Genomic DNA, 27,137 nt, shown 5'->3' with positions numbered 1-27,137 from the left:
GAAATTGCAAATTGCTGTGGTTTTTGCATAAGAAGCCACCCAAAATGGGATTTGAATATCCCACATGCGAGCACCAAATAAGGGTATATAAGGGCTTATAGTTCTGGAACGAATTGAGCTCGCGCACTCATTTCTACACCCCTGGCTGGGGAATTAACTCAGACATTTCGCAACTAAAATCGCTAGGAAAATATCGGCATTTTTCTCACTTAAATCGAGATTTCAACACTTTGGCTTTGAGCGGTTTTAGCAGGTTTAGGCCTTCGCTCACACCTCATATCCCAAAAACGATTCGAGCTACAGCCTTGGTTTTTGTATTACTGGATAGCGAATAGATCCATATTCCGGCAAAGGTTGCCCGTGATTGGCAAGCAAGTGAAACATACAAATAATAAGCTAATAAAAAATATATTTATTTTCCAGTCGTCCAACATTCAGATTTACAAAGTCAAGGTAAAACCTACACTAGTTAACTAACGGAAATATACGCAGATATCTACAAAATCGAACAAAGTTGATTAACAGTGAAATAATACACAGCAGGAAATTCCACGTGCTCCAAAAAGTCCTCTCCTGCTGCTCAAGTTGGAAGGATTTGAAAACGACCTACCAAAACCGGTTAGCAAAGCATCTGCAAGATTCCTCACTTTTCAACTATGGAGGAGGTGGTGGGCTGGAACCGCCCGAATTCGTATCGGGTGGATTCTTCAGCTTCTCGCTCCAACCGCCGAATTTAGCCACGCTTTCCGCTAACGCGAATCTGGTCATCAGGAAGGCCTGGATGTTTGGAACCCCAAGTTGGTTCCCTGGCCATGGGAAGCCGATCGACGGTGTCCCATAGACGGGAGGGATTTGGGTTCGTGGCCAAAACGACTCGTTGATCGACGGGATCATGTGCATTTGATAGTCTGCCAAGTTTTGCTGATCGCTGTGGATTAACGTGTTGGTTTCACGGCCCAGAGATTTCTCCCGTTTGCGCCATTTGGCTCGGCGATTTTGGAACCAAACCTGAAAAATGTCCAAGTTTCATTAAACCGGGTTGACGATTTTGAGTCCGAAAACGACAAATTTAAGAACCACTCTGTACGTTATCAGAAGAGTTGAGGAAATCAATGTGCGCATTTTTTGCTTCGGACGAACGAAACGAATAAAAATGAGTATTTGGCATATTTTAAATAATCTGTCGCATAATTAATTAAATTGAGACTTTTCCAGTTTGTTGCGTGTACTGCGTTAAACCACGCCAGAAAATTGCAAGTTTTGTGTCTGTTTTCGTTGAGAAATGTCTATTCGAAAGAAATTATTTTTTTATTGTACATACTTTCCTGACTGTGTTTCAATTCCAAATCAAAATCAATTCCTGGGCTTCAGTCATTTATTGTCTATTTATCATTTAAAATACGTTTCGGTGTTTTCCACCATCATCAGTTTCTATGTGTAGCGTTGTTGCTACTTTAAGTCTTGGCATATATTTGGAGTATTACTCTAAATATATTAAATACTGAAAATACTGGAACCACACGTGGAAAACACCGAAACGTATTTTAATTGATAAATAGACAATAAATGACTGAAGCCCAGGAATTGATTTTGATTTGGAATAATTTTTTTAATGTTAAATTTTTGATAGCCAACTTTGACTTCTCGAATTTCCTCTGTTTGCTTTAGTTGTATATTTCAATTGATTAACGCCAAATTAGTTGCTTCAATTACTATGCAATAAGTCTGAAACTGCAAGTTCCTGCTTACGGTTGCTGAATAATAGGTTTCATCAGGAGCTTTGATTGGGATTTGAAAAAAAAATGGGAAATTCTACAGTCCGTTACTGGCAGCTTTTTTTAAGTTTTCTTTAAAACTTTTGACCAAAACTGGCCGAAATTTAACCTGAAAGTTCCAAGTTTCTACTTGCTACTGCTGAGAAGCTACCAGGATTTCAATTAGCGCTTTTGCACCTTTTTAAAGCAAACGTTGACTTTGTCAGCTTGTGTTTCTACTACAGTTAATCACATTGAGTGATACCTACTTCTTCGAGTTGCTGCGCTGCTTGTGCTCATTTACGGCTAAATTACAAGTTGATACGTGCTAGAGTTGAGAAATGGGATTTTTTTTTAAAGTTCTCTCGCGAACTTTGCATTTATGAGTTTCTGCTGACTATTAGAATTGAGCACTTCTGTTGAAACTTTCCAGAATTATTCTCCCGTATATACTAATTTCAGTCTAACAATCACAAGTTAGTGCCTGCATGTTCAGAAATTTTTTGTTTTTGGAATGGCGATTGTTGTACTTTTTGCGCACAAATTCCGTCTTTTAAACTTTCTGCTAACTACAAAAGTTAATCAATTCAATTGAATGAATGAATTTCTAATGTCACAGCCAAAATGCTGGTGATTTAAGTCAGATAAACAACAAGTTTGTGCCTGCTTTAACAAGTTTACAAGTTTTAAGGGTTTAGACAGTGCGAATTTTTGAATTGGGGTTTACCGTACTTCCGCCCGCTAACAGCAATTTTGTAAATTTTTGCTAGTTGCTTAAGTTGCTTAATTACATTGGGAGGCCCAGAACTTGCTGCTTAATGCGTGAAAAACTAATCCTGAAAATTAGCAGTTGGTGCCTGCTTCGGTTGAGAAACGACGAATTTTTGAAATCGCGTTAGTCGTTCCTTGCTCAAAACGTCTGGGATTTGATAAATTCCAGTTGTTCTTTTAAAGCTCATTCATTCTATTGAAACTTTCTGAATTTGCCACGCAAAATGTGACAAATTKAACCTACAAATTACAAGTTGGTGCATGCCTCTGTTGAGAAATAGCGAAGTTTTGAACGTAAACTCATCGTACTTTTCGCCTGATGCATTCGAATGTGTTAATTTCTACTGTGCAATCTTTGACTTTGTTCTTTTCTGCACTTTGCTGAAGTCCGTTAATTCAAGTGAAGCTTCCAGAATGTGTTGCTTAGTATGTGCGAAATCGACTCTGAAAATTGCAAGTTAGTGCCTTAATTTCTACCTTCTTCTGTTTAAGTCCGTTAATTTTCTTAAATTTTTAATATTCAGTTTGCAGTAGAAAGTGCAAATTACTTGTTTGTGCATGTTTCTGTGGATAGGCTTCGAAATTTTTAACGGACGCTTGTCGTATCAGCAATCTTTGACTTTGCTCTTTTCCGCAGTTTGCTAAAGTCCGTTAATTCAAGTGAAGCTTCCAGAATTTGTTGCTTAGTATGTGCGAAATCGACTCTGAAAATTGCAAGTTTGTACCTGCACGACGAGAAAAATAATAATTTTTTAAATATATGCTTGTCGCCGGAATCGGCTGCAAAACCAACTGCACTGCAAATTTGCAAAATTCTCCTTTCCCTTTAGGTTGACGATATTAAATATTTGCGCATTTGTTGCCGGAGCGATGCTAAACTCAACTGGAAATTTGCAAGTTTGTGCATGCTTCTGTTGAGAAACTACGAATTTGTCTAAAGGCGGTTGTCGTCCTGTTCTAGATGTATTTCTGCAGACTGCTGAAATCGAGTCCTTTCAAGTGAAACTTGCTGAGCTTGTTGCCTGCTGCCTACCAAATCCGTGCTGAAAATTGCAAGTTTGCACCTGCTGTAAGCAATTGCGGTCTTTTCTGATCGCTTTGTCTCAACGGGCAACGCAGTTGAATTAAGGCGATCTGAGTTTTGTCAATTCTGTTGATCATCTTACCAGTTGGTGCTTCAGATGATGGCAACTGAACCTGAATTGTTCAAGTTTATCTGTTTATCTGCTCTAAAGAGGTAAATTTTCTCAAAGTGGCATCGTTATCTCATTTAAGAGATGGCAAATGCTGATTCCGTTCGTCCGATGCGTATCGAACAACGTGCTTCCCTTAAATATACTATTTATTACTGAATCGGCTTTAAGCGATCTCTTGAAAGCAATTTAAATGTCGATTTTACTTTTGATGTCTGATTTCCAACAAATAAAATTCTGTACTATGTGAGGGATCCACTGCTCGAAATATACAAGCAGGTATAAAAATATCACAAGAGTTCAGGCGTCCTTATGTAGGCAACGACGAAGTCCTTTGTCGCACTCGGTTTGTACAGTTGAGGAATATTGGTAACAAGCCGGGAGAATCATTCGTGAATGGTGAGCTTAATTTAGTCTTATTGAGACTTGTTATTGATATGGGAAAACTGGATTTATTTGCAATTTTCCCAGACAGAAAAGCAACGAGTGAAAAGAACAATAGAGAAAAGTGCCTGAATGACTAAAAGCGAAGAATTGCTTCAAAGTAGAAAAAACTGCAAAGAACAGTGGTTTATTGCATAGAAACCGCAGGATGAGGGCAGTAATAAAAGAGCAACTTCGATGGCGACCCTTTGGGTCTTAACGAATCATAGAAGCAAAGAGTAAAATGCAATTAACTGGCAATATCGATTTTCATACACACACACACACAGGCCCCGATTTAAAAAGCCCGTTTGAAGCTGAAGCTGGTAATATCACTTAATGCCCTTTTCGCCATGCCATCTCGAAAATTCGCATTTAATAGTCTTATGTGATTAGGCGTTTTATTCGGTAATACCCGACTAATGATGGACATTAACTCGAACTTAATTGGTAACAATTTAGATAATTAATCTGCCTTGTAGCTGTTGAAGTGGGAGCGCAATTGCCCATTGTTCGCCACAATGGAGGTAATCGGAACTGGATCCGGCACTAGATTTTCTCTGATGTCTCATTTAAAGTGCCTCCCTGCTACGTATATAATGATGGAGGGCTGTCTCTTTTCATAATTGCCTTTTCAGCGCCGATTTAAGACCGGCTGAATGCTTCACACAAAGAATATTCCAATATTTTACTTATGGAACGGTTTTAATGCTCTAATTGTGTCTAGTTGTGCGGAATGCAATTCGTCTACATCCTTTCTGCTGGGGCGATCTAATCAAGTCACAGTTACACCTTCAGTAACAGAATCGCATAGAATATAATATGCCTTTGCAAGAATCAAACTAAGAAGCGTGAACTTAACTTCATTCTGGACTGGCGCTCACAGCTCATAATATTATGTCGCCTTAATAAAGTCAACTTCTTTTGGACTATTCGTCATTTATTACAAGGAACAGGTGTAGACGAACTCGAAAGATGTTCAACAGAGTTGAGCAACTTAGATTGCCTAGATTCATAGTTACTCAACAGAAGCGCGCACAAACTTGCAATTTTCATGCTTCTTTTGGTAACGTTTGCACCACAAAATCCGAAAGTTTCCATAGAATTAATCTACTTAAAGTAGGCCTCGGTAACTCATTTAATTTTTAGGAGTTGGYGCAAATGGCTTGGTGCGCCAAACAAACGCACTGGCGCAGTAGCTCAATTCCGTTGCTGGGAAAATGTTGATGACTTTTTTTACTTGTTTTTARATTTATTTTAAGGACCATTTCATATTAGTGTTTGTAAAATTTGAAAAAAGTCATCAACATTTCAGWTTGATTTTCCGGTTTTAGGCCAGTTACTCTAAATGTTCAATTTTTTTAAGTGAAACTTAAAAATKCCGAAAATCTTAAGGTGTTTTCCTCGAAAAATTATGAAATAAATTTCGAAYCCTTCGTCGYYTTGTAAAGAGTTTTGAAATCCCTTTCCAGCTCAGAACTTGGAACAAAAATCAAATAATTTGCTATCGAAAAACGAACCGAATAAGCGAAAGTTTAGAACAGATTATTTGGAAATCTCGGCACCTCCATACCWCTGAAGACTGTWGAGCTTGTTAAAAAAATGTGKTTTTTTAGTTTYGGCTGAATTTGTKTGCTTYACTTTCTACTCAAAAACGTYCTATATATATATAAATAATCTTTATTTCCTACAGAAAAAGGCTATCGACCCAATCGGTCKTTCKGSMCTAAAAACGTCCTATTTTGTAGAGATTTACTTAAAAATACTGACGATCTGGAGGGCTTTTACGCAAAAGATTTCAAAATATATTTATAGCTTTGCAAATATTTTACAAAAACTTTTTTCAGCGTCGAAAAAAACGAGAACAATTTTTTTTTCGARAACCASSTTTTYTYCAAAAACGATCACAAAACTAAAAGTTYTAAATCGAAAMGGCAAAAAAACATTTTTTTWWKATGTTCCTTMTTTTCTGRCAATAATGGGGYMTTTTCAGSCAAAAATTACAAAATTYATTTTGCTAGAAAATTCGCCTCATTCATCGSTTTGCAGGRAACTTTAGAAAACCCATTTGAGCTTCRAATTTGGMACAAAAACCAAATAATTTTATTCMGTTTTTTACCGAGAGTAATTAGGATTATCTTGAAAAATCGACCAGATAGCAAAAGTTTTCAAAAAACTGTTTGGAAAACTCGCCGCCCTCATCGCTCTGAAGATTTTWWAAGTTTCTTTAAATTTAAATAAAATAAAAAATAAAAAAAGTTTAGGTCATTCCAGYCTTAACAAAGTTTCTATTCAGCAATTCTTTCTATGCAAAATCTTCATTATTTTTTAGTTTTACAAATAAWTTKTATTGGAACACTCGCCTCCTTAACCMAACTTTTTGCAGCTMCGAATTATGGGCGAAACCCTAATAATTAATTATGGGTGTTTTTCCAAAAATATTTTCCCGAGCTGAAAAAGCGACAGTTTATAATCATTTAAGTATTTGGAAAACTCTTGGAAACTGGGGCTTTTTCACTTTTAGGTCAATATTTCCAAACAACACTGTCTCTAAACAGAAAACCCGCATTTTCCTAACGTTTTACTGTAAAATACTGGCAAACTGAATCTTTTACAAGAAAAAATTTTAGAAGAAAACTCGTAAAAGACTCGGAAAGACGTAAAAGTCGAATTTCTCTGGACTCAGTTCGGTTGCCGGGAAAATCTAGATGACTTTTTTTAGTTGTTTGAACAAAGTATTAAAACGTTACTCTGAAAAAATGTTGATGACCTTTTTTAAATGTGAAAATTCCAGTTTTATTAACCGATAAGTTAAAGGGACAGCAAAAATTTGCAAAATTGCAGATAGCTGGTACAAACTTGCAATTTTTAGCAGCGATTTGGTAGACAGCAGGCAACAAGTTCAGGTCTGTTACAGGAAGTTTCACTTGATTCAACCGACATCAGGAAGTGTTTACGAAAATTCATAGTTTCTGAGCAGAAGCACGCACAAACTTGCATTTTTAGGCTACTTTTACAAACGTTTGTACCAAAGATCCATTAGAATTAATCTGCTTAAAGGAACAGGAAAAATTTGCAACATTGCAGATAGCTAACAGCTGGTTTTGCAGCAGACAGCGGCAACAAACACAATTAGGAAAAATCAAGAGTTCTCTCTTCCTGCAGGTACAAACATTTAGCAATTTTTAAAGCCGATTTGGTGCAAATTAAGCATCAAATTCATGAAGTTTTCCTTGAATTTACCGGCTACAGGAGGCTGCACAAATGTACAAACTCAAATAATGCTGATAGAAAGTACAACCGACGTCGTTTTAAACATCCATATCATTTCCACAGAAGCATGCACAAACTGGTAATTTTCAACGCAGCACAAAAAACGAATTATGAAAATTTCAATAGAATTAATCGACTTTTCACTTAACCGACAGTTTCAAAAAAACTAATTAGCTTAATAAACAGCTGGAATTTATAAAATCGGAGGCATTTCAATATACAGTTTACGATCGAAAAGTGCAACCAGCGCGAATGCTAAAAATTCAAAATTTCTCAACTGAAGCAAGCATAAACTTGTACATTTGGGGCTTAATTCCAGATAATCTTGAGAATAACTCAAGAAGGATTCAATCGAATTGGTCAACCTTAATAGACAGCAGAAACTTGTAACGTTGGAGTTTTCTGTCGAACATTTCAAAAATTTGCCATTTTTCAACTCTTTTGCTATCGAAAATTACAAGTGGCGTTGTTTCAAATATTCGCTATTTCTCGACAGGAACAGGTAGAAACGTGCAATTTTTAGACGAAATTTGCCACATTTTAAACAATAGACTACAAAAGTCTTATGAAAAAAACCCGGCTGAAACTGACTGTAGGATTTTCCAAAACCCAGTCAAAACTTGGATAAAACCTACCTGTATTCATTTTAAAAGTCTTATTACTCAATAAACGCAGGAGTAGAAACTTGCAGCTTTTAGTCTTAACTTCATATGGATTAAATAACTAATTTGGTGAATTTTAATTGAATTATTCAACTTAAGCAGACGACACAGATTTACAGAACCAAAACCTGCAAAAATTTTGAAGAAAGATTGAAGAATTTTGAGAAGTTTTGATCGAATTAATCAACTCCATTAATTTTTCAATTAAAGTTGAAATTTTTAGACCGAATTATAAAATTGAAATCAAAAGTTAGTTTCACATCTATTTGTTTATTCGCTTGAAGGTTCAAAAACTACATAAAGCTACAGTATCGGGTATTTAAGGAAAATAGCTATAAATCTCTATCCATTAGGAGCGGCTCATTAATTTATAGAGGATTTAAGCTTCAGAGAATTGGCGATTTTCAATTAATTAGTAAAGCATTTACATCAAACGAACGAATTTTAATAGTGAAAATGACATAAAATCGCCAGTAGCAGCTTTATTCATACATGAATTAATTGGAAATAATGAAAGTAATTGCGAGTAGTTGAAATGGGCATAATTTGAAAATTAAGCCGATTATAATTATTTTATTGTTGGGGCGCTGCATTAAAAGTCTTTTTCAAATGGACTGGATTGCGATTCAGAAGGGCTTGGCGGAAAAGGGGGGTCAGAAGTGGCCGTATGAAAAACCACTTGAATCCGGCGCGACCTGCAGATTATAGTGAATAATAGTGAGTGCCGATATAAATCACTCACTTGGACTCTGGCCTCTGTTAGATCCAGCCTCATAGCAAGTTCCTCTCTGGTGAACACATCTGGATACTGAGTCTTCTCGAATGCCGATTCCAAAATATGCAGCTGGTAGGTGGTGAAAGTTGTTCTAGATCGGCGCACTTTTCTAGGCCTTGGCTCTTCCATATCTTCCGAACTCTCATTCGAGTTACTAATGGTGTGCTTCCCGTCTTCAGCACTGCTGCCTGAATGCATTTAAAACCAAAATTTCATAGCATATTTTAATCAAATTGAACAAAAGATACAAAACAGAGGGCAGAAACTAGTTAGTCAGGTATGAAAATGGCCGGAACATTAAGCCGCTTAAATCTCCATTGTATTATTCATTTTTCATGTGAGCTGAATTCAGTTTCAGGATCCTCCAGAGAAACAGCGGGTCAAAAATGGAAGTTTGATTCTTTGAACCGGAAATCCAGTTGGGAAATGTATGAGTTTTTTGCATCCAATTATGTAGGTTTTAATGGGATTTTAGAGTGATTTTTGAGGATTGGTCAAAGATACATCCAGATAAACCCAACAGTACTATAGTCTTATAATAAGGAAACAAAACGATTTTTGTTAAAAAAGAACAGCCATTTCGCTAAATTCTGAAGTAAATTCTTAGTAAACAGCCACTAAGATATTGTTTCTAGTTCTAGCAACTGAAAGTGTTGACAGAAAGTCAGAAGAATCAACAGCATAACACGGAAGAGTGACGAACTCTTTGGTGAAGAAGCAGCAGTTTTACCGAAAATCAGAAATCTTTCAAAAAATTGTGAATCAAAAACTGCCAACCCTTTCCCAACCCAGAAAGTCAAATTGAAGTGAGAATTGAAGAAATAAAAATGAAAAAACGAAAATATTGGTTGATGGAAGAGCCGAAAATGAAGATAATTCCTAGAGATACCTACCAAGAATTTGTTTGAGCGCTTGCGAAGAACCAGAAGAAAATGCTACGAAAACCACTAGAGGAAAGATGCCTTGAACGTGACTTCTATGTTTTACTCTTCAAAAGGAAAGTGACTAATTGTTGAAATAAAAAACAGCTAGTTTTTGAAGAAGGTTCGCTCTGGTTGTGGGTAGAGCCACAAATGAAGATTTCCGTTAAACTGCAACAACAGCAAGAACTGGTTTCAATATCTACCGACTGAAGATGTTGAATAAAGGAAAGCAAATCAGAAGAATCAACAGCATGTAAAGAGTAACATGAAAATTTGGACATTGATGAAGCAGCAGCAGTTTCCCAAGAAAAGTGAAGCAATTCATTCAGGTAGGAAATGACCTGGATTGAAGTGATAGTGAAGGAACACGGCCTGAGACTCTACAAACTTTTAGCTTCAAAAGCTGAAATTAAAGTGGTAATAAAGTGATTTTCCCTTTAATTTGCGAGGTTGAGAAGAATCGTAAGAAAGTGATTTGAAAGGCACTAGCTCGACTGAAAAGCTTGGAACATAGCAAAGCTTCTGCTATCTAAATCTAATCCAAACTTTGAAGCTTAAATCTTCAAATGAAGATGGATTGCTGTTTTAGATTGAAGAAATACATGTAAATGTGCACTTTTCTCTGAGCCATTTTTTTGAAGTACAAAGTTCTGTTTGGGCGCAGGAAGAGCCAGAAGAGAGGATATTAGTAGTACATTTTCGCTAAACAAGAGCAACCGCAAGAAGAACATGCTTCAATATCTACCGACTGAAGATGTTGAATGAGCAATCGAAAATCCGAAGAAGAATTGAAGACACAGAAGCTTTCTCAAGAAGCTCTGAAATTGATTCTGTTTGAAAACGATCTGGTTTGAACTGATGGTAAAGAAACGACACCTTAGCTACAAAAGCTGAAATTAAAGTGACCAAAAAGGGATTTTCACTTTAATTTGAAAGCTTGAGAAGCACCAGAACAAAATGCTGTAAAAATCCATTTGCTAGTCAAATTCAAATCCAATCCAAACGTTGATGGTTTGATCTTCAAAAGTAAGGAAGTTTGCTGTTGAAATGTTCACTTTTTAATCGTGCGAAATGTGCGATTTTTCCAGGTGGAAGGAAGAGCTCAGAATGAAGACGACGATGTAGGGCGAGAAAAATCAGGAGAATCAACAACATAAGAGTGAAGAATGAAATTGCCACTGGCATTGATGAAGCGGTTTCCGCAAATAAGACTAATAATTCATCAAGGATGAAAACTATCTGATCTCAAGTGATAGTGAAGAAACAGCTGTCAACACTCTCCAAACTAAAATCTTCAAAAGGTCAACACAAAATAAACGAAAAGGACATTGAAAATCCAAAGAAAAACAGAGAAGAACAATTTACAAAGACTGGAAGAAATAAGTGTGGATCATAGCAATGAATCCAAACTTGGGTGTTTAATTTGCCAAAGGAGGGTGCCAAATAAATATTTTAAAGTTTAATTTGTACAGCAGACTTACCACAATGTTCATTGCCGGAAGTGAATCCCAAAATCTGATCGATACTGTACACAGTGCGCGTTTTCGGCTCTCGAATCGAATTCGACATATCTGGCAAAACTGTTGACTGTGAAACTGGAACTTAATTATATTGATTAGCCCAAAGGAGCCGTCTAATTGAGTTCCTTCGTCCCGAAGGCAATAAGTTACTGAACTAATATTTTAGGGCCCTCAGTGGGGACGTAAAACCTACCCTCGCATCTTTCCCCGCCTCCTTCCATTAGACCAATGGAGATAAATCCGTTATTTACGCATGCTTCCCTCCACATTTAACCACGCCGACCAGCCAGGCTTAATCTGTTTGAACAATTCGATAGCGTGTATTTTACGAAATGTTAACAGTTAATTAAATTGATTACGCCGGTTTATTAAAGCGTTATTAGTTTATTGGGAGCTGCTCGCAACTTATCAGGTGTTATGTATTAACATACAACGTTTAATAATGTTTATCTTGCCAAGCGCATTTGTTATGTAACGAGTCAACGTTTATGTGGGCAATTATTTATGAAAAGGTCTCTAATTAACTAGATAACGAACCCGATCAGCATTAACCCTTCTAATAAACTGGAATTATAAATTATCTGCACAAACAATGGCGTTTTAATTAAATGGCTCTATTGTTATTAATTGCGGCTGATAATTCATCCGCTGCTAATATCTGTAGGATTTTCAACAGCAACAAGCAACATTTCGTCAGGTTAAATAACAATAAATCAACGATAAACAGGAAACAAAACAATCACAAGAATTGGTTGCGAAAAGTCCCCCGAACCCTGGTGTGTTGTAAATTGGAGGCGACAACTGACTCAAACTTGCTAAGGTATTTTTATTAAAATCAGAAAAAATCAAACACCATTTAGAAAAATAGAATACAAGAACAATAGTTACTTTATGTCTTCTCCGTAGTCGTCATAGTTGCACATTAGTTAGCTTCCTCTCCTTAATTCAGTCTCCTCCTGGCGAAAGATGGAAGAAAATAGACGCCACTTTCCGCATTATCCAGATCACCTGCATCCACTGATCGTTTGCCTCTTCGCGCAAATGCCGGCAGGAAGTAGACTCCACCTTCCGCACCATCCAGATCTTCATTGTCTACAGACCGCTTGCCTCGGCGCGCAAATGATGGCAGAAAATAGACGCCGCTTTCTGCATTATCCAGATCATTTGCATCCACGGATCGTTTGCCTCTTCGAGCAAAGGACGGCAGGAAATAGACTCCACTTGCCGCACTCTCCATATCATCAGCTTCTTGAACGGATCGCTTACCTCTTCGGGCAAAAGACGGTAGAAAATACACTCCGCTGTCAGCCCCATCCAGATCATCCTTGTCCGAAACTGATCGCTTGGAGATCTTCTCGCTCCCGATCAATCCCAGGCTCTTCTCAGTGTAGAGCGAACGTTTCTGCACCTTCTTCTCGCCATCTTCAGTCACAGGTTGCGACAGAACGGCTTGAATGGCCACCACTAGCAGAACGACCGCAAATGCGGTTTTCATTTTGATTTGGACGCTTTTCTCTATCAACAGTCAGGCTTATGGGACAGTACTTGGCTCCATAATGGGATGATCGGGCATTTATACGTGTTTGACAAAGAATCGGTAATTAATTAACGTCAATTAGCATCTGGGAAGATAAACATGTAACGACGTTAATGGGATTTACAATCGAGCCAGTAAATATTTGATGAAGATCGGTTTAATGGCAAGTTTTCAGCACGAGCTCACCATGATCAGAAAGCATTCTCAAGGCGAGGTACTATACAAGGCGTAATTAATTAATTATAATTCAGCCAATCGGCGGATTAAGTTCAAATTCATCAGAGGTCTTAAGTGCTGCTTTACTTATCTATTTCTGGGATTTGCTGTATCTCGACTGCATTTTGAGGAATGGGCCATGAGGGAAGACAATGCAAAAACGGCCAAATCACGCCAATCTTTCAGCAGCTGCTGAAATGATGAAAAATAAATCACTAAGGTGAATAAAGCGGGAATTTATCGGAGATCTTCACTGAAGCCCCGTGTGTCCCTCGATCAAGTCAGGATATCGATATCGTTGAGGAGTGAGCTTTAAAAGAAGACAGTGCTCGAATGGGCAAATGTCACAAATATTTGGAATTTTTCTAATTTAATCACAAATAAACCGGTAGCCCGCAGACAGTGAAACCAGGCATTTTAAGCAAAGCTTCTGCTATCAGTTGTTAAGGCTTGCATTTCAATTAGAAATGAGGTTTGCATGTTGACATACTAGCCATCAAAGAAAATAGTGCAAAAATGACCAAAACCCGCAAATGATTCTAGGATTTCCAAATTCATTCCAACTAATTTTGTGCCCAAACAAAACAAAATATCCACCGCATGTGAAACTTCATTCATTGAGTGCTAAATCCCGCATCAGAATATCTGATCTGGATATTGAGGAATGAGCAACAAGGAGAAGTAGTGCCAGATCAGAAGGTATATAAATTCCAAAAAATAACTCACTCGTCCAAACCGTATAAAATCCAGAGCGTATCTTCACCAAAGCTCTGCTGATAAAAGGTGAAGGCCATTAAAGGAAGGTGATGCAAGAGTGGCCAAATCGCAAAAATCTTCCGAAGGTTCTTAAAGTTACAGAAAATAATTAACTTGTCGAAAACGCATGCAACAGCTGGTCTGGATATTGAGGAGGAACAAAACCGTAAGAATAGCTAAATCGTGAAAAAAAAAGGTTCCTAAATTCATAAAAAGATACACAGTATCCGGTAAAGTTCACTCTCCAACATCTCGTCTAGATATTGAGGAAATCGCAATAAAGGAAGATGATGCAAGAATGGCCCAATTGCAAAAACCTTTCAAAGGTTCTTACATTCATTATAAATAATTTCTTTGTCCCGACAGCATGAAGTTCATCTAATATTTTTGCGGAAGCGTTTCTCATGTACTGGTAGAGCCCGCATCCAAATATCTGGTCTGGATATTGAAGAAGCAGCAATAAAAGATATGATTCAAGGATGGCGGAAGCGTGAAAATATTTCGAGGGTTCCTACATTGACCAAAAATAATTCAGTGGCAAACCGCATGAAATTTGCTACGTGTCTCCGCAGAAGCTTCGCTCATTAAATGGTGAAGTCTCCATCGCAATATCTGAGCTAGATATTGAGGAAACAGCAATAAAGGGACTGATGCAAAAATCCCCTTGCAAAATCGTTCGAAGGTTCTTAAATTCATGAAAAATAATGCACTTGCCCAAACAGCGCGAAGTTCACAAAACTCCTTCAATGAAGTTCGCTCATTGACTGGTGAAACCCGCATCCTAACCTCTGGTCTATTTATTTAAGAAGGAGCAATAAGGGAAGATTTTGCAGCAATGACCAAATCGCACAAATATTGCTGAAGTTCCTAAACTTATAAAAAAAATCAGCAATTTGCCAAACCCGCACAAAATTCACAAGGCATATTTATAAAGGCTTTGTTCATTTACCGGTGAAGTCTGCATCCCAATATCTGGTCTAGATATTGAGGAAAGAGCAATGGAGGAAGGCGGTGTAAGAATGGCCAAATCGCACAATCTTTCCTAAATTCATAAAAACAATTCATGCCCCCAAACCGTACAGGACTGAAAAAATTCCTTGACCGAAGCTTCATTCATTGAATTATTGAGTAATGAGCAATAAAGTCACATAATGAGCACATGAAATAGTGCAAAAAGGATCAAATCAAGCAAATTTCCAGAAGGTACCTAAATTCGGAACAATTCATCCATCGGTTCGAACGTCGCAAAATTCGGCTTGATTCTTCCTTGAAGCTTCTGTTTGTTCTGTTCTGTAAACAGAAATTTGCAAAAAAATGTATTTACCGTCTTTGCYGGAAGAACAAAAAAAAWGAAATTRACAGATTTTAYAAGASTCAAACATAACCAATAGTAASTAAGGTCATTGAAGATACTAAAAAAAAAACGASTGAATAAATGATCGCCACAATAGACAAAACGTAAAACCCAATTAGAACTAATGCACAAAAAGTCWCAATGAATTATCAAAACCTGGAATRAAAAATAGAATCAGACKTTAAAGAGATACTAAAAGAACGRGAATAAAAATAAGTRAAATAGACAGTAACAAAGAATAAAATTCTGGCGGAATAAACCGATAAAAAAAATGGCAAGCAATCGCTCTTCTAAACCGACAAATTTAGCAGGAARGAATTAAAGCTTCATTCGCGTCCCATAAAATTGATTCTTGTCGCACTTTATCCTCTGGTCTTGCTGAACCCTTTTGCAATAAGTCCGGCGGCCAAAGGCGGGGCTGTTTATACAAAATCCGAAACGAATTGACGAGCTGGCAGAATGTTTGTAATTTTTGCTCGTTTTTTCAGGACAATATTAGGACGAAACTTGGCACAAAAATCCTTCGGCCGCACGCTGAATTTCAAGACTATTGCAAAGCCTCAAGAATGTATTTTCAATTTATAGAAACCACTAACTCTTTGAGTTGAACGTTGAGTCTATTGAGCCTGATTTAATCTACGTTTAATGTAACATTCTCATTAAACGATGCCCGTGTCACAAATCTGCCGATGGCACCTGACATTTAATAACTCTATCATTATCAGGCTGACGGTCTCCTCTTTGTGCATCCCTTCCTTGATGTAGATAACTTTTAATCATGCAAACCTAAGGGTTGCTACTTTAATAGTTTCGAATCGAATCAATTAATAACTGAAAGAGTTACAGTTCGTTTAATTTGCTCTGTATTTTTTCCTCGTTTTSTKTCTCGAAATTAGTTTKATTTTTGCTTTAGTCTATTCACATAAATGTTGTCTATTCACATAAATAAAACCATCCATTGCCCTTAACAATTGTRGAAGTTATGAGGGAATGCAAAACAGRAAAACGGCATTTAAAACGTGATTTTTTTACAAGACACTAGAAGCGGCTTTYRCAAGCTTTATTCCGAGTTGCAGCATTAAAAAASGTAAATTTTTGCGTTTTTTCTTGRCCAGTGTTAATTTGAGTCCTATTCTATTTCTATTTCGATTTCTAAAAACGTTAAATCCTGGACTTTGCATTTTCGAACGCTGAAATCCGCTGCAAAATGCGGATGCTCGAGACATTGCAACATAGAAAACTAAGATTTATGARGTCGGTTTTGTTTTAAAAATTAAGGTAAATGTTAWAATGCGGCTTKMAGAAGCTYTATTCCAGCTTGCCGYATTAAAACTGGAACTTATGGCGCAAAKCWTCGTTGYTMAGTGGACAARYCYCAAAAGTAGTCACCGCTCAAGGGAAGTTTTGGGAWATTTTTACATGAGAGTAAAGCCRCWCTTAARCCRATTATGTTCAAAAAATCATAGCTTGGRACTCAGCCGCAATATTTKTGYGCAATTTTCAAGGATTTGTAGCAAAAAGCTTCTTGCTTGAGTGCACAGTGTTTATAAATTTGCTATGGATCAAGGGAAGTTTGGAGAATCTTTAACGTTAAAGAAAACCGCGTCTAAGTAAGCATTTGTTCAAAAATTCATACCTTGSTAKTCAGCTATGGTATCCGAGTGATATTTCTAGGAGTTGTAGCCAAAACATCTGTTAATAGTTASGAAAAACACATGAGACTAGTAAGAGTTCAGAAAAAAWTGGATTAATTTTTATAAGAGAGTGAACTGGCACATAGCTAAACCTTTTCATTAAAAATTCATAACGTGAATCTCAGCTTCAGGATCTGCATGAAAATTTCGACAATTGTAGCTAAAAGCTTCAATGTTAAGAGGAAAATTCGAAAATTAGTCAAAGTGTAAACCGAGTTTCAAATATTCAATGTTGATTAAGAAATTTCCTCAATTTTTTTAAAATGCATAGCCAGAAACTCAGCATCGTCATATCGATCAAATGTTGAAAAGTGATTGCAAAAAGCTTTACTTCGAAGGACAAACATTTGGAATTAATCAGAGCCTAAAGGCTAAGAAATATGCATGTAAGAGTGAAATCGCAATCGACTAAACTTCTCTTTTCAAAAATGTATAGTTTGAAAATCAACTTCGGTATCTGACTGCGATTCAAGAAGATCTAAAGGCATGTGAAATTTCGTTAATTTTCCCGGTTTTTGCCCCTTCAAACGCTCAAATTCGTTGAAAAATACAGAAGCTATGAATAGTTGCAAAATATCAAAACTGGGCTTTAAAACGTCGCAATTTTTTTCAAATGTTAAGTTAAAAGCCAGTCCGATCCAAGAAAATGTTGGAACACATACAAATGCACTAATTTTGCTGGACTTTTTTGGAAAAATATGTGTGGATTTATGAAAATCACCAAACAAGCTGCTGACCATCAATAAGACCTAAAACTCCGCTTACCAGAAGAGTAACTAAGAAACTTGCTGAGATAACGATAAAAATGTGAAAATAAATCGGGAAAAAGCCCCTGAAAAGTATATTTGTTGATTATTAAATCGAATTTCAACATAAAATGAGCTGAAATTGTATACTTTAACAGCTCCGAAATTAATTACGAATATTATGACGGCTTTAACAATGCGTCGGAGATCAAACGCTTTGAAAATGCGAACATAATAATTGCGATTATTAATTTCTCTCTCGAAATATTAAATCGAGAATTCCTTTCAACTCAACGATGTCGAAGCACACAAATTCCTAACAAATATGGTTCCCTTTTAATCGACTTTGTTATTAAACTAGTACAATTAATTGTCGCAAATTATCCATTCCGGTGTACTCTGGCGTTAATTTAATTGTCGCTAAAATGCTCATTTAGCTGATGTGCACTCAAAAGTTTCAGTATAAGCAGTCAAATCTATCCTCGGTCTAACTGTGTTCTCCCCCAAAAACATCAGATATTGAGAAATATTTCAGCAATTAATTAGCGCCCGATTTGTTGTTTGTTTAAACAATTCGAGCGGATGATATGCGACAAATTGCTTAACCTTTGCGGACGTAAATGCGCGAATTAGAGCTGTTGTACTAAAAAAATATATAATTTATTACGCAAATCGACTGCCAATAACCAGTGAGGCCACATAACGCTCGAGGACATTCTCGGTAGCTTAATCTGCTTATTTTTTGTACAATTGACAACAAAATATCACAATACAGCTACTCTGGATACTTGATGCGACCTGAAAGAAAATTATGCATAAATCTTTATTAACGGAAAGCATCCAGACTTACCAGCAAAGCTTAGGAAAACTGGTAAGAATATGAGCCCGTGAAGCGCGCCAATCAGCACAATTCCCAAATACATGCGGAAATAGAAAATCTGGAAGATCTTCGAGCTGGAGAAAGCCAGCACCATAATCCCCGAAAATTTCGTCAGCGTAATGCCCGATAAAATCTACCAAAAACTCTCAAAAATCCTCCATCTGCTACAGCATCTGAACAAGCCTCTACTCACCGAACTTCCCATATTCCCCAAAGAATCGATGGCGCGATCCAGCGAGGATTTTTCGCTGGAAAACGTGTAGGAGTGAACGAGGTGGCCGCAAAACTCTACAGCTATTCCAACGCTCTAAAACACAATTTTTTAAGCTAAAATTCAATTTTGCCACTGGACTTACCATTATGAGATTGACCAACGAGATGGCATTCAAGGAGATGTTCCAAACGTACATAAAACCCATCAAGTGAACCACGATCATTGCAACTGTGAGTAGAACGACAGAGGCAGCAAACAGGTCAAAACCAGTAACGACTAGGGAAACAGCAAAAACCAGCAACATTGAGTAGCTGAGGTTTTCCAGCAAATCCACCCAGATGGTCAAGTATTGTTCATAGAAAACGTAGAAGATGCTGCAAAATAATGAGTTTTTTGCTTGAAGAAATCACTTTTTGGTTTCCTTAAGTACCTGTAAGGGAAGATCTCCACACCATCAATCCCAAGAGTTTCCGTCAATTGATCAGCGATAAATCGCGCATATTTCAGTGCTTCGATGTAGTCTTTAGACGTAGTGAGGACTGTGTGATATGACATGATGCTGGAAGCTGTTACATTGGTGTATCCAATTTCGTCAGTTAAAAATGAAATGCCCTGCAAGGAAGTTTTAAAAATTCATAACTGGCAAACTCGACGCTGCCAAAGGCTGAAAATTTGAACCCGGCTGGTCAAAGCTTTCGGCTTTAATCGTGCAAAATTGCACCCAAATTGGAACTTTGATTGATTTTTGCTGAATTTGGAAGTTTAAAAATCCAAGCCCCCAATCTGGAGCAGATTTCCATCTAAAGTTCTAAATGATTGTAGCCAAATTTATATTGCAACGGATTTTGAGCCCTGGTTGATTTTTTGAAAATTATCTGAGGAGAAAAATTGAAATTGCCCAACTCCAAATCAGGAAAGAATCTCCAAAGCCCGTAACTCCCCAATTTCATAAAATATATGCCTGCAACTTGGAGTATTTATAAAGCGAACCCCAGTAAATAAGTGTTCACATTTTCACTTGATTCGGAGCCCTCGTTCAGTTTCAGGAATTTTTCAAGTTTTCAGTGACCAGGAAACATTTTTCCCATACGCCGGCGCCTAAAAATTCACAACTTTTTGCACCTCTAAAGCCTTTGGTATGACCTCTTCGAGCGTTCAATTGATTTCAGAATTTTTTTGAATTTTAACTGAAAATAAAGCGGGAATCAAACCGGTACACTTGAGTCTAAATTGTACGTAAAACACTGGCCAATCTGAACAAAATATAAATTTTCCCGAGCTACAACTGAAGCCTTAGCTAGTAAGGCCAGAAAAGTGCAATCAATTTGGGGCAATAGTTCAATTTCAGGGTTTTTTTGAAGTTGCGCTCTAATTCAAGAAATGGTTCCAAACGTACCAACCGGTGCCTTAAACAAATTCATAACTTGCAAACTTAAGCCGACATAAGGCCTTAATTTGGAATATGATGATTGATATGATGGAGATTGATTGATTGTGGGTCATTTTCTGGAATTTTTAAACCTTCTGTATTCTCGAAAAAAATATTGCAAATTTTCGGTGAAACAGTAGAGAAATCTCAAACTAGACCAGTGAAATTTTACGCGCTTATTTTCGGCAATAAGTGCGGCAATTGTCAATGATATTGAAGATTTAATTCATATTCTAACAAAAGGGCCTCGCCCGAGCTCATTTATGCCTTAAAGTGCACACACTCGCAAACTTGACCCAATATAAGGCTGCAATTTGTTGAGTAAACCTCACCTGATAGTAGGAAGCATGTCCTCCTTTGGCACAAGACGAGTCAGGATTATCCATGAGAAAATAGGGCAAGTATCTGGAATAATTACTCGGATAGTCCAAGTCGCCAGCGCTCAAATTGCAAGACCAGCAGAGATCAGTGGTGTAAGTGTGAGGGCAGAAGGAGGAATTTGTTATGAACTCTTTACAGCACTGAGAGGAATTAGCCCAGTCATGGAAATCGTCCAGCCAAGAGTTCGCTTGCGTGGAAACGTATGTTCTGTTTAAGCAAAAGTCATACTAAGATTAATTGAACAAAAACTCCATACAACTCACATGTTTTTAGCTTGCGCTGCCAAATACAACTGAGTCACTATGGAGTTATCATCGCAACCAACTCCGCTGCACATTTTGTTGCGGACTTCCAAGCTGGTAAAATCTACACTTCCTTTCGTCACCCAGTAGATCGGAGGTCCGGTGCCTAGCAGTTTGCTCAAGTACTGAAAATCCCAATCATCCAGTGTTTCCAGCGGGAATTCGGCCGCTTACCTGGAAGTATTTTAGCACATGGCTATCGGTTGGCATGGATAGTTCCTGCTCTAAACCCAGCTCAACTGAAGGTGCAATCGAAACGCAAATGCTGGTGGAAATCAGGAAGACTATCAGAATAATCACCCTAACTGGGAACCTGCAAATATGCCCAGAGAGTTAGAAACTGGGTTTTTCATGCATTGTTTGCCTACTTCATGATAATTGGAGTGAACTTTTCTTTCCAAAACGTGGAAATTATTGGCGGCTTGTTGGTTTTCTGGGTGTGGAGTTTGATGCAAAACAGCACATCCAGTCGATTAGCCTGGAAGGTTAAAATTCGGGTAAAAAATTCGGTAAAAAACGGGGTACATTTGTTTTTTCAGAAAAGCCACTCACGTCGTATCGTTTCTGGTCCAGACTGAGCAGAGCCAAAAAGGCAGTAATCTGGAAAATGAAGTCAAAAGCCACCGCTATGGTGGCGTAAACGGCAAACGTGTGGACGGCTGGCATAGAAGAAAGCGAGCCTGGAACAGAAGCTGGAGTCGGAAAATTGGCCAAAAATCGACGAAAGCTTTGAATTGATTCCTGCTTTGCAAGTTTCATCACAGGGGAAAATTTCAGGTTTACAGTTGCTCAAGTTTGGGTGCTCAAACACACTATCAGGGCGCGGAGCCGACTGGCATAAAATCAAAAAATTATAAACACTAAACAAAATGACAAATTGTAATACATTTTCTTATACCCCATAACTAAGGCATCTTTTACCAGATTCGAAAATTGCAGCCTTATACCGTTCGTTATTTCAGAGTTGCGATTTTTTTCCGAGAATCCGCAGGAGAGCTTTGAATCGGCTGCAAATTTGCCACCTGAATAACAAAACACCGTCCTTGTATTTAAGCCCAATTTGGAGTTTTGACCAGTTTTTACAGTCTAGCGGAAACTTTAAAAAATCCAAAACCTGATCCATTAATCAGTTTTAGTTGAAATTTGCTTCACATTATAACTGACGATTATAACTTAGCTAAACTATAGCAGCTGTCGCATAGGAGTTATAAGGATTTTAAGGCCGCTTAAGGTGGTTTTCTGACTAACTAAAAATTTCAAAAATTGTTGAAACTGAAGGGAGATCTAAATTCAATTCAACTAAGACTTTTGCTAAAAATTTCATAAATTGCGGCCTTATGGCGGGTTTAGTTTGGAAGTTGGGAATTTTTAAGTAGCGCAGGTTTGAGGCAATTTTACGAATTACAGCTGAAATTGAAAAAATCCAAGAAACTTCAAATAAGCTCCAAATCAATTGGAGTTTTACGCGCGTAATAAGGGGACTTCAATTTTTTTGCCCACATAATAACTGAGGCTCTTTCTWTAAATGTTCAAAATTACAGCCTTACATTGGATGACGTTRAGAAGTTACTCATTTTTYTGCGCGAATTTGCACGTGGAGATAATTTCTTAACATTGAAATTGGAAAATTCMTACTTKTGTCAGGTTTGAGGCAATTTTATRAATTACAGCTGAAATTGRAAAAAWTCCRGGAACTTCAAAGAAGCTCCAAATCAATTGGAGTTTTACGCACGTAATAAGGGGGACTTCTACTGTAAGTTTGTAAAATGTTAGCAGTTGATTCTGGCCGCATTCTGAGTTCTCGACATTTTGATCTGCTGGCGAACATTTTCAGACTATTTGCTGAATTACTTCGAAATAAAAAAAATTTCTGGGCTGAATCGGACATCGAAATCAATAGAAATTTTGTACACCAACTAGCAAAGGCCTTGGCTGTAGGCATCCGCAAAATCGCCCTTTAATCGGCTCAAATTTGAAAGTTGTGCATTTTTAACCGCAGACGTGCGCGTTTGAGACGTTGAAAGACGTTATTTCTTGAAGAAACAATCCTGAAACTAACCGAAGACTGTATATTGACTGATTCCTAATTGCATCCCATATTAGTTAAAGCTTCAGCTGAAATCCTGGAAATTTTAACTCTTCTATCTGCTTCAGATTGGGAGGGTCGAACCTTTTTGCAGAGAGGAGCATGGTTGGGAATGTGCTCCGAAAAACATAGAAATGCTTGCAATCGACCCCAATTCTAAACAATTCATAACTAAGCTTTCCAAATACTAAGGTTTCCAATGTACGTCCAAATTGCAGTTTTTCAGCTATTCAAGTTTGTGAGCTTCAAGCTGTGAGTCACAAAACAAAATTGCAGCCTTTTGAGGGATCAACTTTGGAAGCTGCGAATTTTTAGAGGCAGTTGTGCACGTTAGGAAAACTTTCCTTTTCATTAGAAAATTTAAAAAAATTCGATAAATGAACGAAATGTCCAAATGAATTGAAATTTTGCCCACTTAATAACTGAGGCTCTTTCTATACATGTCCAAAATTACAGCCTTACATTGGATGACGTTGAGAAGTTGCGCATTTTTTTGCGCGGCTTTGCACGTTGGAGATAATTTCTTAACATTAAAATTGGAAAATTCATACTTTTGTCACGAAACATATTCGAAAAATCAAACAAATTCCAAACTCTTTTTAAATTTTACTTCGTTCAGAAACAGGCTCTGGATGGTTCCAAATTTTTTGTCCTGCGGATGCTAAAAATGTTCTAATCGTTGCACCAGGAAAAGCAGTGTTTTACCGGTGCGGGCAAGATCTTACGCACAAGAAACTTACCAATAGCAAAGCACAAAATTTCGGATAAACTAGTCATCATCATGCTAGGCCCCACTGCTCCTAAAGTGTCGCCTATTGATTCGGCCACTGTCTGATCGGGAATCCTGGAAAATGGGCCATGAAACCCCAAAAAATCGTTTCCCAGTTTGACTGGATCGCAACTCACTTGGTTTTCCTTTGATGGGCCTGCACCACAATGAACAAATTGTCCACGCCTACAGCGAGGACAAGAAACGGAATGACTTCCAAAGTTAACATTGTGGTGGTTACTCCAAAGTACGAGCACAGTCCAACCGCCGAACTAACTGAGGAGAGAACGATCAAAATGCCCCCAATTCCCAACACCAGTTTAGCCTCCAGCTGGAATAAGTCGATTCTTGGAAAATTGAAACTTTTGTTTCCTGAAACATTACCAGCATTTCCTGCCATTTAACGATTTTCCCCAAAGAGGCGGCAATGTAAGTGAACATGACCAAGTAGCTGATGACAACAGTAGTGATTTCCGACTTGGACAGTCGCTCGATTTCGTCCTGAATTGAGCGCTCAGCGCTGAACGCCACATCCAAGATCTCCGGCTTATCTTCCGAAGCATCCCATTCCTGCATAAAGTCCACAAACCTACAAGAACACTTTCAGTAAAAAACTCCCCGCGAAGAACAAGCCCTCGACTTTTTCTCCCAAGCCAAAGCTCCGGTAAGTTCGCTCTTATCCTGCTTGTTTGTCACTATGAAAGTGAGGGTAACTCCGACAGCATCCAAATGGTCCTGCTGTTTAGCGCCTCCCATCGCAACTCCTGGAATAACCGGGCCCCCGTAGGGGGCCAAGCAATTTAATCCAGTGGGAGCTCTAAGACAAACTTTTGATTAAAAATTGGGTAATTTCGATAATTAGCCACCTTACTGGAGGCATCCGATGATTTTCTCCGTGCTGCTTTTAATGTCCTTCTTGTACGTCTCGATGCTGTTTCCAAAGTAGCCCAGTGGCGATATCACAGTGCATTCGTCAATTGATCGGCTCCCATAAAACGGAGTTCGCAGGGGAGAGTAGCAGATGTCTTTGAGTCCGATGGTTTCGCCCTCAACTTCCACCGTAATCTAAATAAACAACTATGCAGCATCCGCGCCAGCGAACTGAATGGACAGTAGTTTACATTCTCTATCTGCTTCTGCAGCTTGAAGACTTCCTCCAAAAACGTGCTGTCCAGGGCGGGTCCCAGCATAATGTCCCCTCCATAGTTAGAGCTGAAATAGAACTGAAACCATTGTCTTAGTTACGCGTTTTTTGGGGGAAAATGCCCCTCACCGAGCTCATGGAAGCCGCCCGGATGAACACCTGATTCGTCCGGTAGAACGGGGAAAAATAGGTGTCAAAGAAGTCCTTCTCCTTCCTGCTTCTGCTGCTGGGCGAAGCCCACAGTTCTATCGGATCAGTGGTTACTTTCAAGTAAAAAATGCCACATGAGGCGACAACAGCCACCGCAATGCTCAGCAGAAGCACCAAGTGCCATCTTGAAGCCATAGCTGAAAGAGCAGTTGGTTGACTTGCTGCAGCTAGGAGTGGGTCTTCGACTTACCAACTCCCCAAGCCCTGAAGAATCTGTACAGAAACCCATGGACCTTTTCCTGGATGGTTACATCAAGTTTGTTTTTAGTTGCTGCTGGAACATGCCAGTTTAACTAGTGAGCGGTTTCCAAAATGTTCACTTACCACTGGAGGTAGAGCTGAGAATTCTCGAAGCCAGTAGGAGAATGAGAAAGGAGAAAATCCCCAAACACCCCAGACCAATAGCAACATAAAACGCGTAGATGTTGATATCGGAAAAAATCAGATGCTGCACATCAATGTCTTCGTAGCTGTTGCTCGGGCAGTTCACTGGGCAATCAGAGCAGCCACAGGCAGAAGAGTTTTCCTGCAATTTGCATTGATCACCATCTCCAGTCCAGTTGAATCAGGTACTTACATAAGAGTCCTCACAGGAAATAACGCGAAAGTCCAAAGGACTCTCATAGGACGGGTCGTCAATAAAGGTGATTTTAAACGGCGCAAATGGGTTTTCATCTGGATCGTTCATATACTCAAACCACCTGGAACCGATCGAATTACCAACAAATAGATTGGAGTTTTTGGAGGCAAAACCTCTTGGGAGTGCACCAGATCGAGCCGTAGTTTCCACAAGCGCTTTGAAGAACTGGCTCCCCAGTACTGGGTAGGGAAACATCTTTGCACGACTGGTAAATATCGCTCAGAGTTGTATTGCTCGCATACAGCACCACTTCGGAGGCGTATTCTGCAAACAGCTACAGTTAATTTCGTTTAACGCCCTTGGAGTGTTGCCGGATGCCTTTATTTGCTGCGTTGGTGGCCACCTTGTAGTCAGCAGTCATGTAGTACTGCAAGGGTGAGCAGGAGAAGGCGCAGAAGAATCTCTGGATGTTTTTCACGCAGGTGGGGCATCTGGCAAATGGAAGCGAGTTATCAAAGCCAGCCAATGTCGACGTGATCTGGGCAACATCACAGCAGAGATCTGGATCTAAGGGAGGGTTTAAAGGTTTCAGTAGCTATCAACTTTATTTTTGCTGTATGTTTTAGCTTGGGTTTATTTCGGGTAGTTTAGCTCAGTTTGGGTTAGCTTGGGTCAGCTTCTGTTAGATTGGGTTGTTTTGCACACATTTGAGTTAGTCTGGATTAGTAGAGGAATGTTTGAAAGTATGGCAAGCTGAGCAAAATTTGGATTTTGAACTTTTCTTGTGAAATGGTGTGTTTTCTGAAAATGGTAAATTTTTCAAACTGCTACTCGCTCTAGATAGTTTTTTAGGACCGAAACGCTGTAAGACAAAATCATCAATTTTGAGATCCACATCGAAATTTCCCAACTAGCCAACTATTGTCTAACACACGATGCTACTTGCTCAAATTCAAAGATGCGAATTTCTCAAAGAAAACGTTAATGCACTTTGATACTACGACACCGTTAAAAGTTGGGTAGTTGCGACATTTTAAGCTATAAAGTGCAATTGTGCGAGAACATGCAACATTCGCTAAATTATATTATATACATTATATATAATTATATGCATGTTTGCGTAATTTACAAAGGCCGACTGATGCCTTTGACTCATGGCGCCCTTGAGATCGTCAAGGTACTAGTTTGGGATGAAGACAATTCGTTTATGTGAGTACCACCTCAGTTTTGACATCTTTTTCTTCTTCATTGTGTGGTGCTTTCCAGATATGCCATTGGAACTACTGAACAAAACCCTGGATCGCGGCACCTGATTAAAATAACCGACAAAAACTCTTTGCCCCTTTGGGAATGTGTAACTTGTATCTCTGATATGCACTGGAACAGTACCGAACCGTTCTGTTACAACGAAACCGTACTGAACAACAATCTATGGCTGAACTACAGATGTGAATACAACAACGTTGTTTTCAGCAACAATTCCAGTTATTTCATACAGGAATGTTTGGGACCAGAAATTCCTATTGTTACTCTAGCCAGGACTTC

General features: G+C 38.4%; 2 protein-coding genes across 2 annotated transcripts; both read right to left on the bottom strand.

Annotated features, from left to right (window-relative positions):
- Positions 1-402: 402 nt before the first annotated feature.
- Positions 403-12,024, bottom strand: LOC109534074 (retinal homeobox protein Rx1). The gene is made up of 4 exons (XM_048662086.1): positions 11,488-12,024; positions 11,256-11,375; positions 8,819-9,039; positions 403-1,008 (listed from the first exon to the last, which is right to left on the bottom strand). The coding sequence occupies exons 1-4, from the start codon at positions 11,561-11,563 to the stop codon at positions 655-657; spliced, it is 771 nt and encodes a 256-aa protein (XP_048518043.1). The 5' UTR covers positions 11,564-12,024; the 3' UTR covers positions 403-654.
- Positions 12,025-18,241: 6,217 nt separating this feature from the next.
- Positions 18,242-26,471, bottom strand: LOC109534063 (NPC intracellular cholesterol transporter 1 homolog 1b). Its single transcript, XM_048662181.1, has 23 exons — positions 26,424-26,471; positions 25,971-26,187; positions 25,766-25,916; positions 25,590-25,713; positions 25,337-25,538; positions 25,203-25,286; positions 24,932-25,149; positions 24,780-24,881; positions 24,530-24,723; positions 24,299-24,475; positions 24,043-24,247; positions 23,796-23,989; positions 23,630-23,733; positions 21,356-21,483; positions 21,172-21,281; positions 20,978-21,116; positions 20,765-20,928; positions 20,453-20,708; positions 19,122-19,303; positions 18,834-19,065; positions 18,671-18,784; positions 18,448-18,610; positions 18,242-18,395 (listed from the first exon to the last, which is right to left on the bottom strand). Exons 1-23 carry the CDS (start codon positions 26,469-26,471, stop codon positions 18,373-18,375), a joined length of 3,531 nt encoding a protein of 1,176 aa, XP_048518138.1. The 3' UTR covers positions 18,242-18,372.
- Positions 26,472-27,137: the final 666 nt, after the last annotated feature.

The sequence above is a fragment of the Dendroctonus ponderosae genome, unplaced genomic scaffold (genome assembly GCF_020466585.1).
Source record: "Dendroctonus ponderosae isolate FM_Combo_2020 unplaced genomic scaffold, Dpon_F_20191213v2 Dpon_F_20191213_10, whole genome shotgun sequence".
Classification (NCBI taxonomy): domain Eukaryota; kingdom Metazoa; phylum Arthropoda; class Insecta; order Coleoptera; family Curculionidae; genus Dendroctonus; species Dendroctonus ponderosae.
This window is presented reverse-complemented; position numbering and strand designations above follow the sequence as displayed.

Coding starts and splice junctions, on each gene's coding strand:
- LOC109534074 (XM_048662086.1), bottom strand. CDS start 11,563: ATGTGGAGGGAAGCATGCGTAAATAACGGATTTATCTCCATTGGTCTA. Junction 9,040..11,255: donor TTCCGGCAATGAACATTGTG/GTAAGTCTGCTG, acceptor AAATGCATTCAG/GCAGCAGTGCTGAAGACGGG. Junction 1,009..8,818: donor TAACAGAGGCCAGAGTCCAA/GTGAGTGATTTA, acceptor GACATTTTTCAG/GTTTGGTTCCAAAATCGCCG.
- LOC109534063 (XM_048662181.1), bottom strand. CDS start 26,471: ATGATTTTGTCTTACAGCGTTTCGGTCCTAAAAAACTATCTAGAGCGA. Junction 21,484..23,629: donor AATTTTGTGCTTTGCTATTG/GTAAGTTTCTTG, acceptor CTTCTGTTCCAG/GCTCGCTTTCTTCTATGCCA. Junction 21,117..21,171: donor TTCACTCCAATTATCATGAA/GTAGGCAAACAA, acceptor GCATATTTGCAG/GTTCCCAGTTAGGGTGATTA.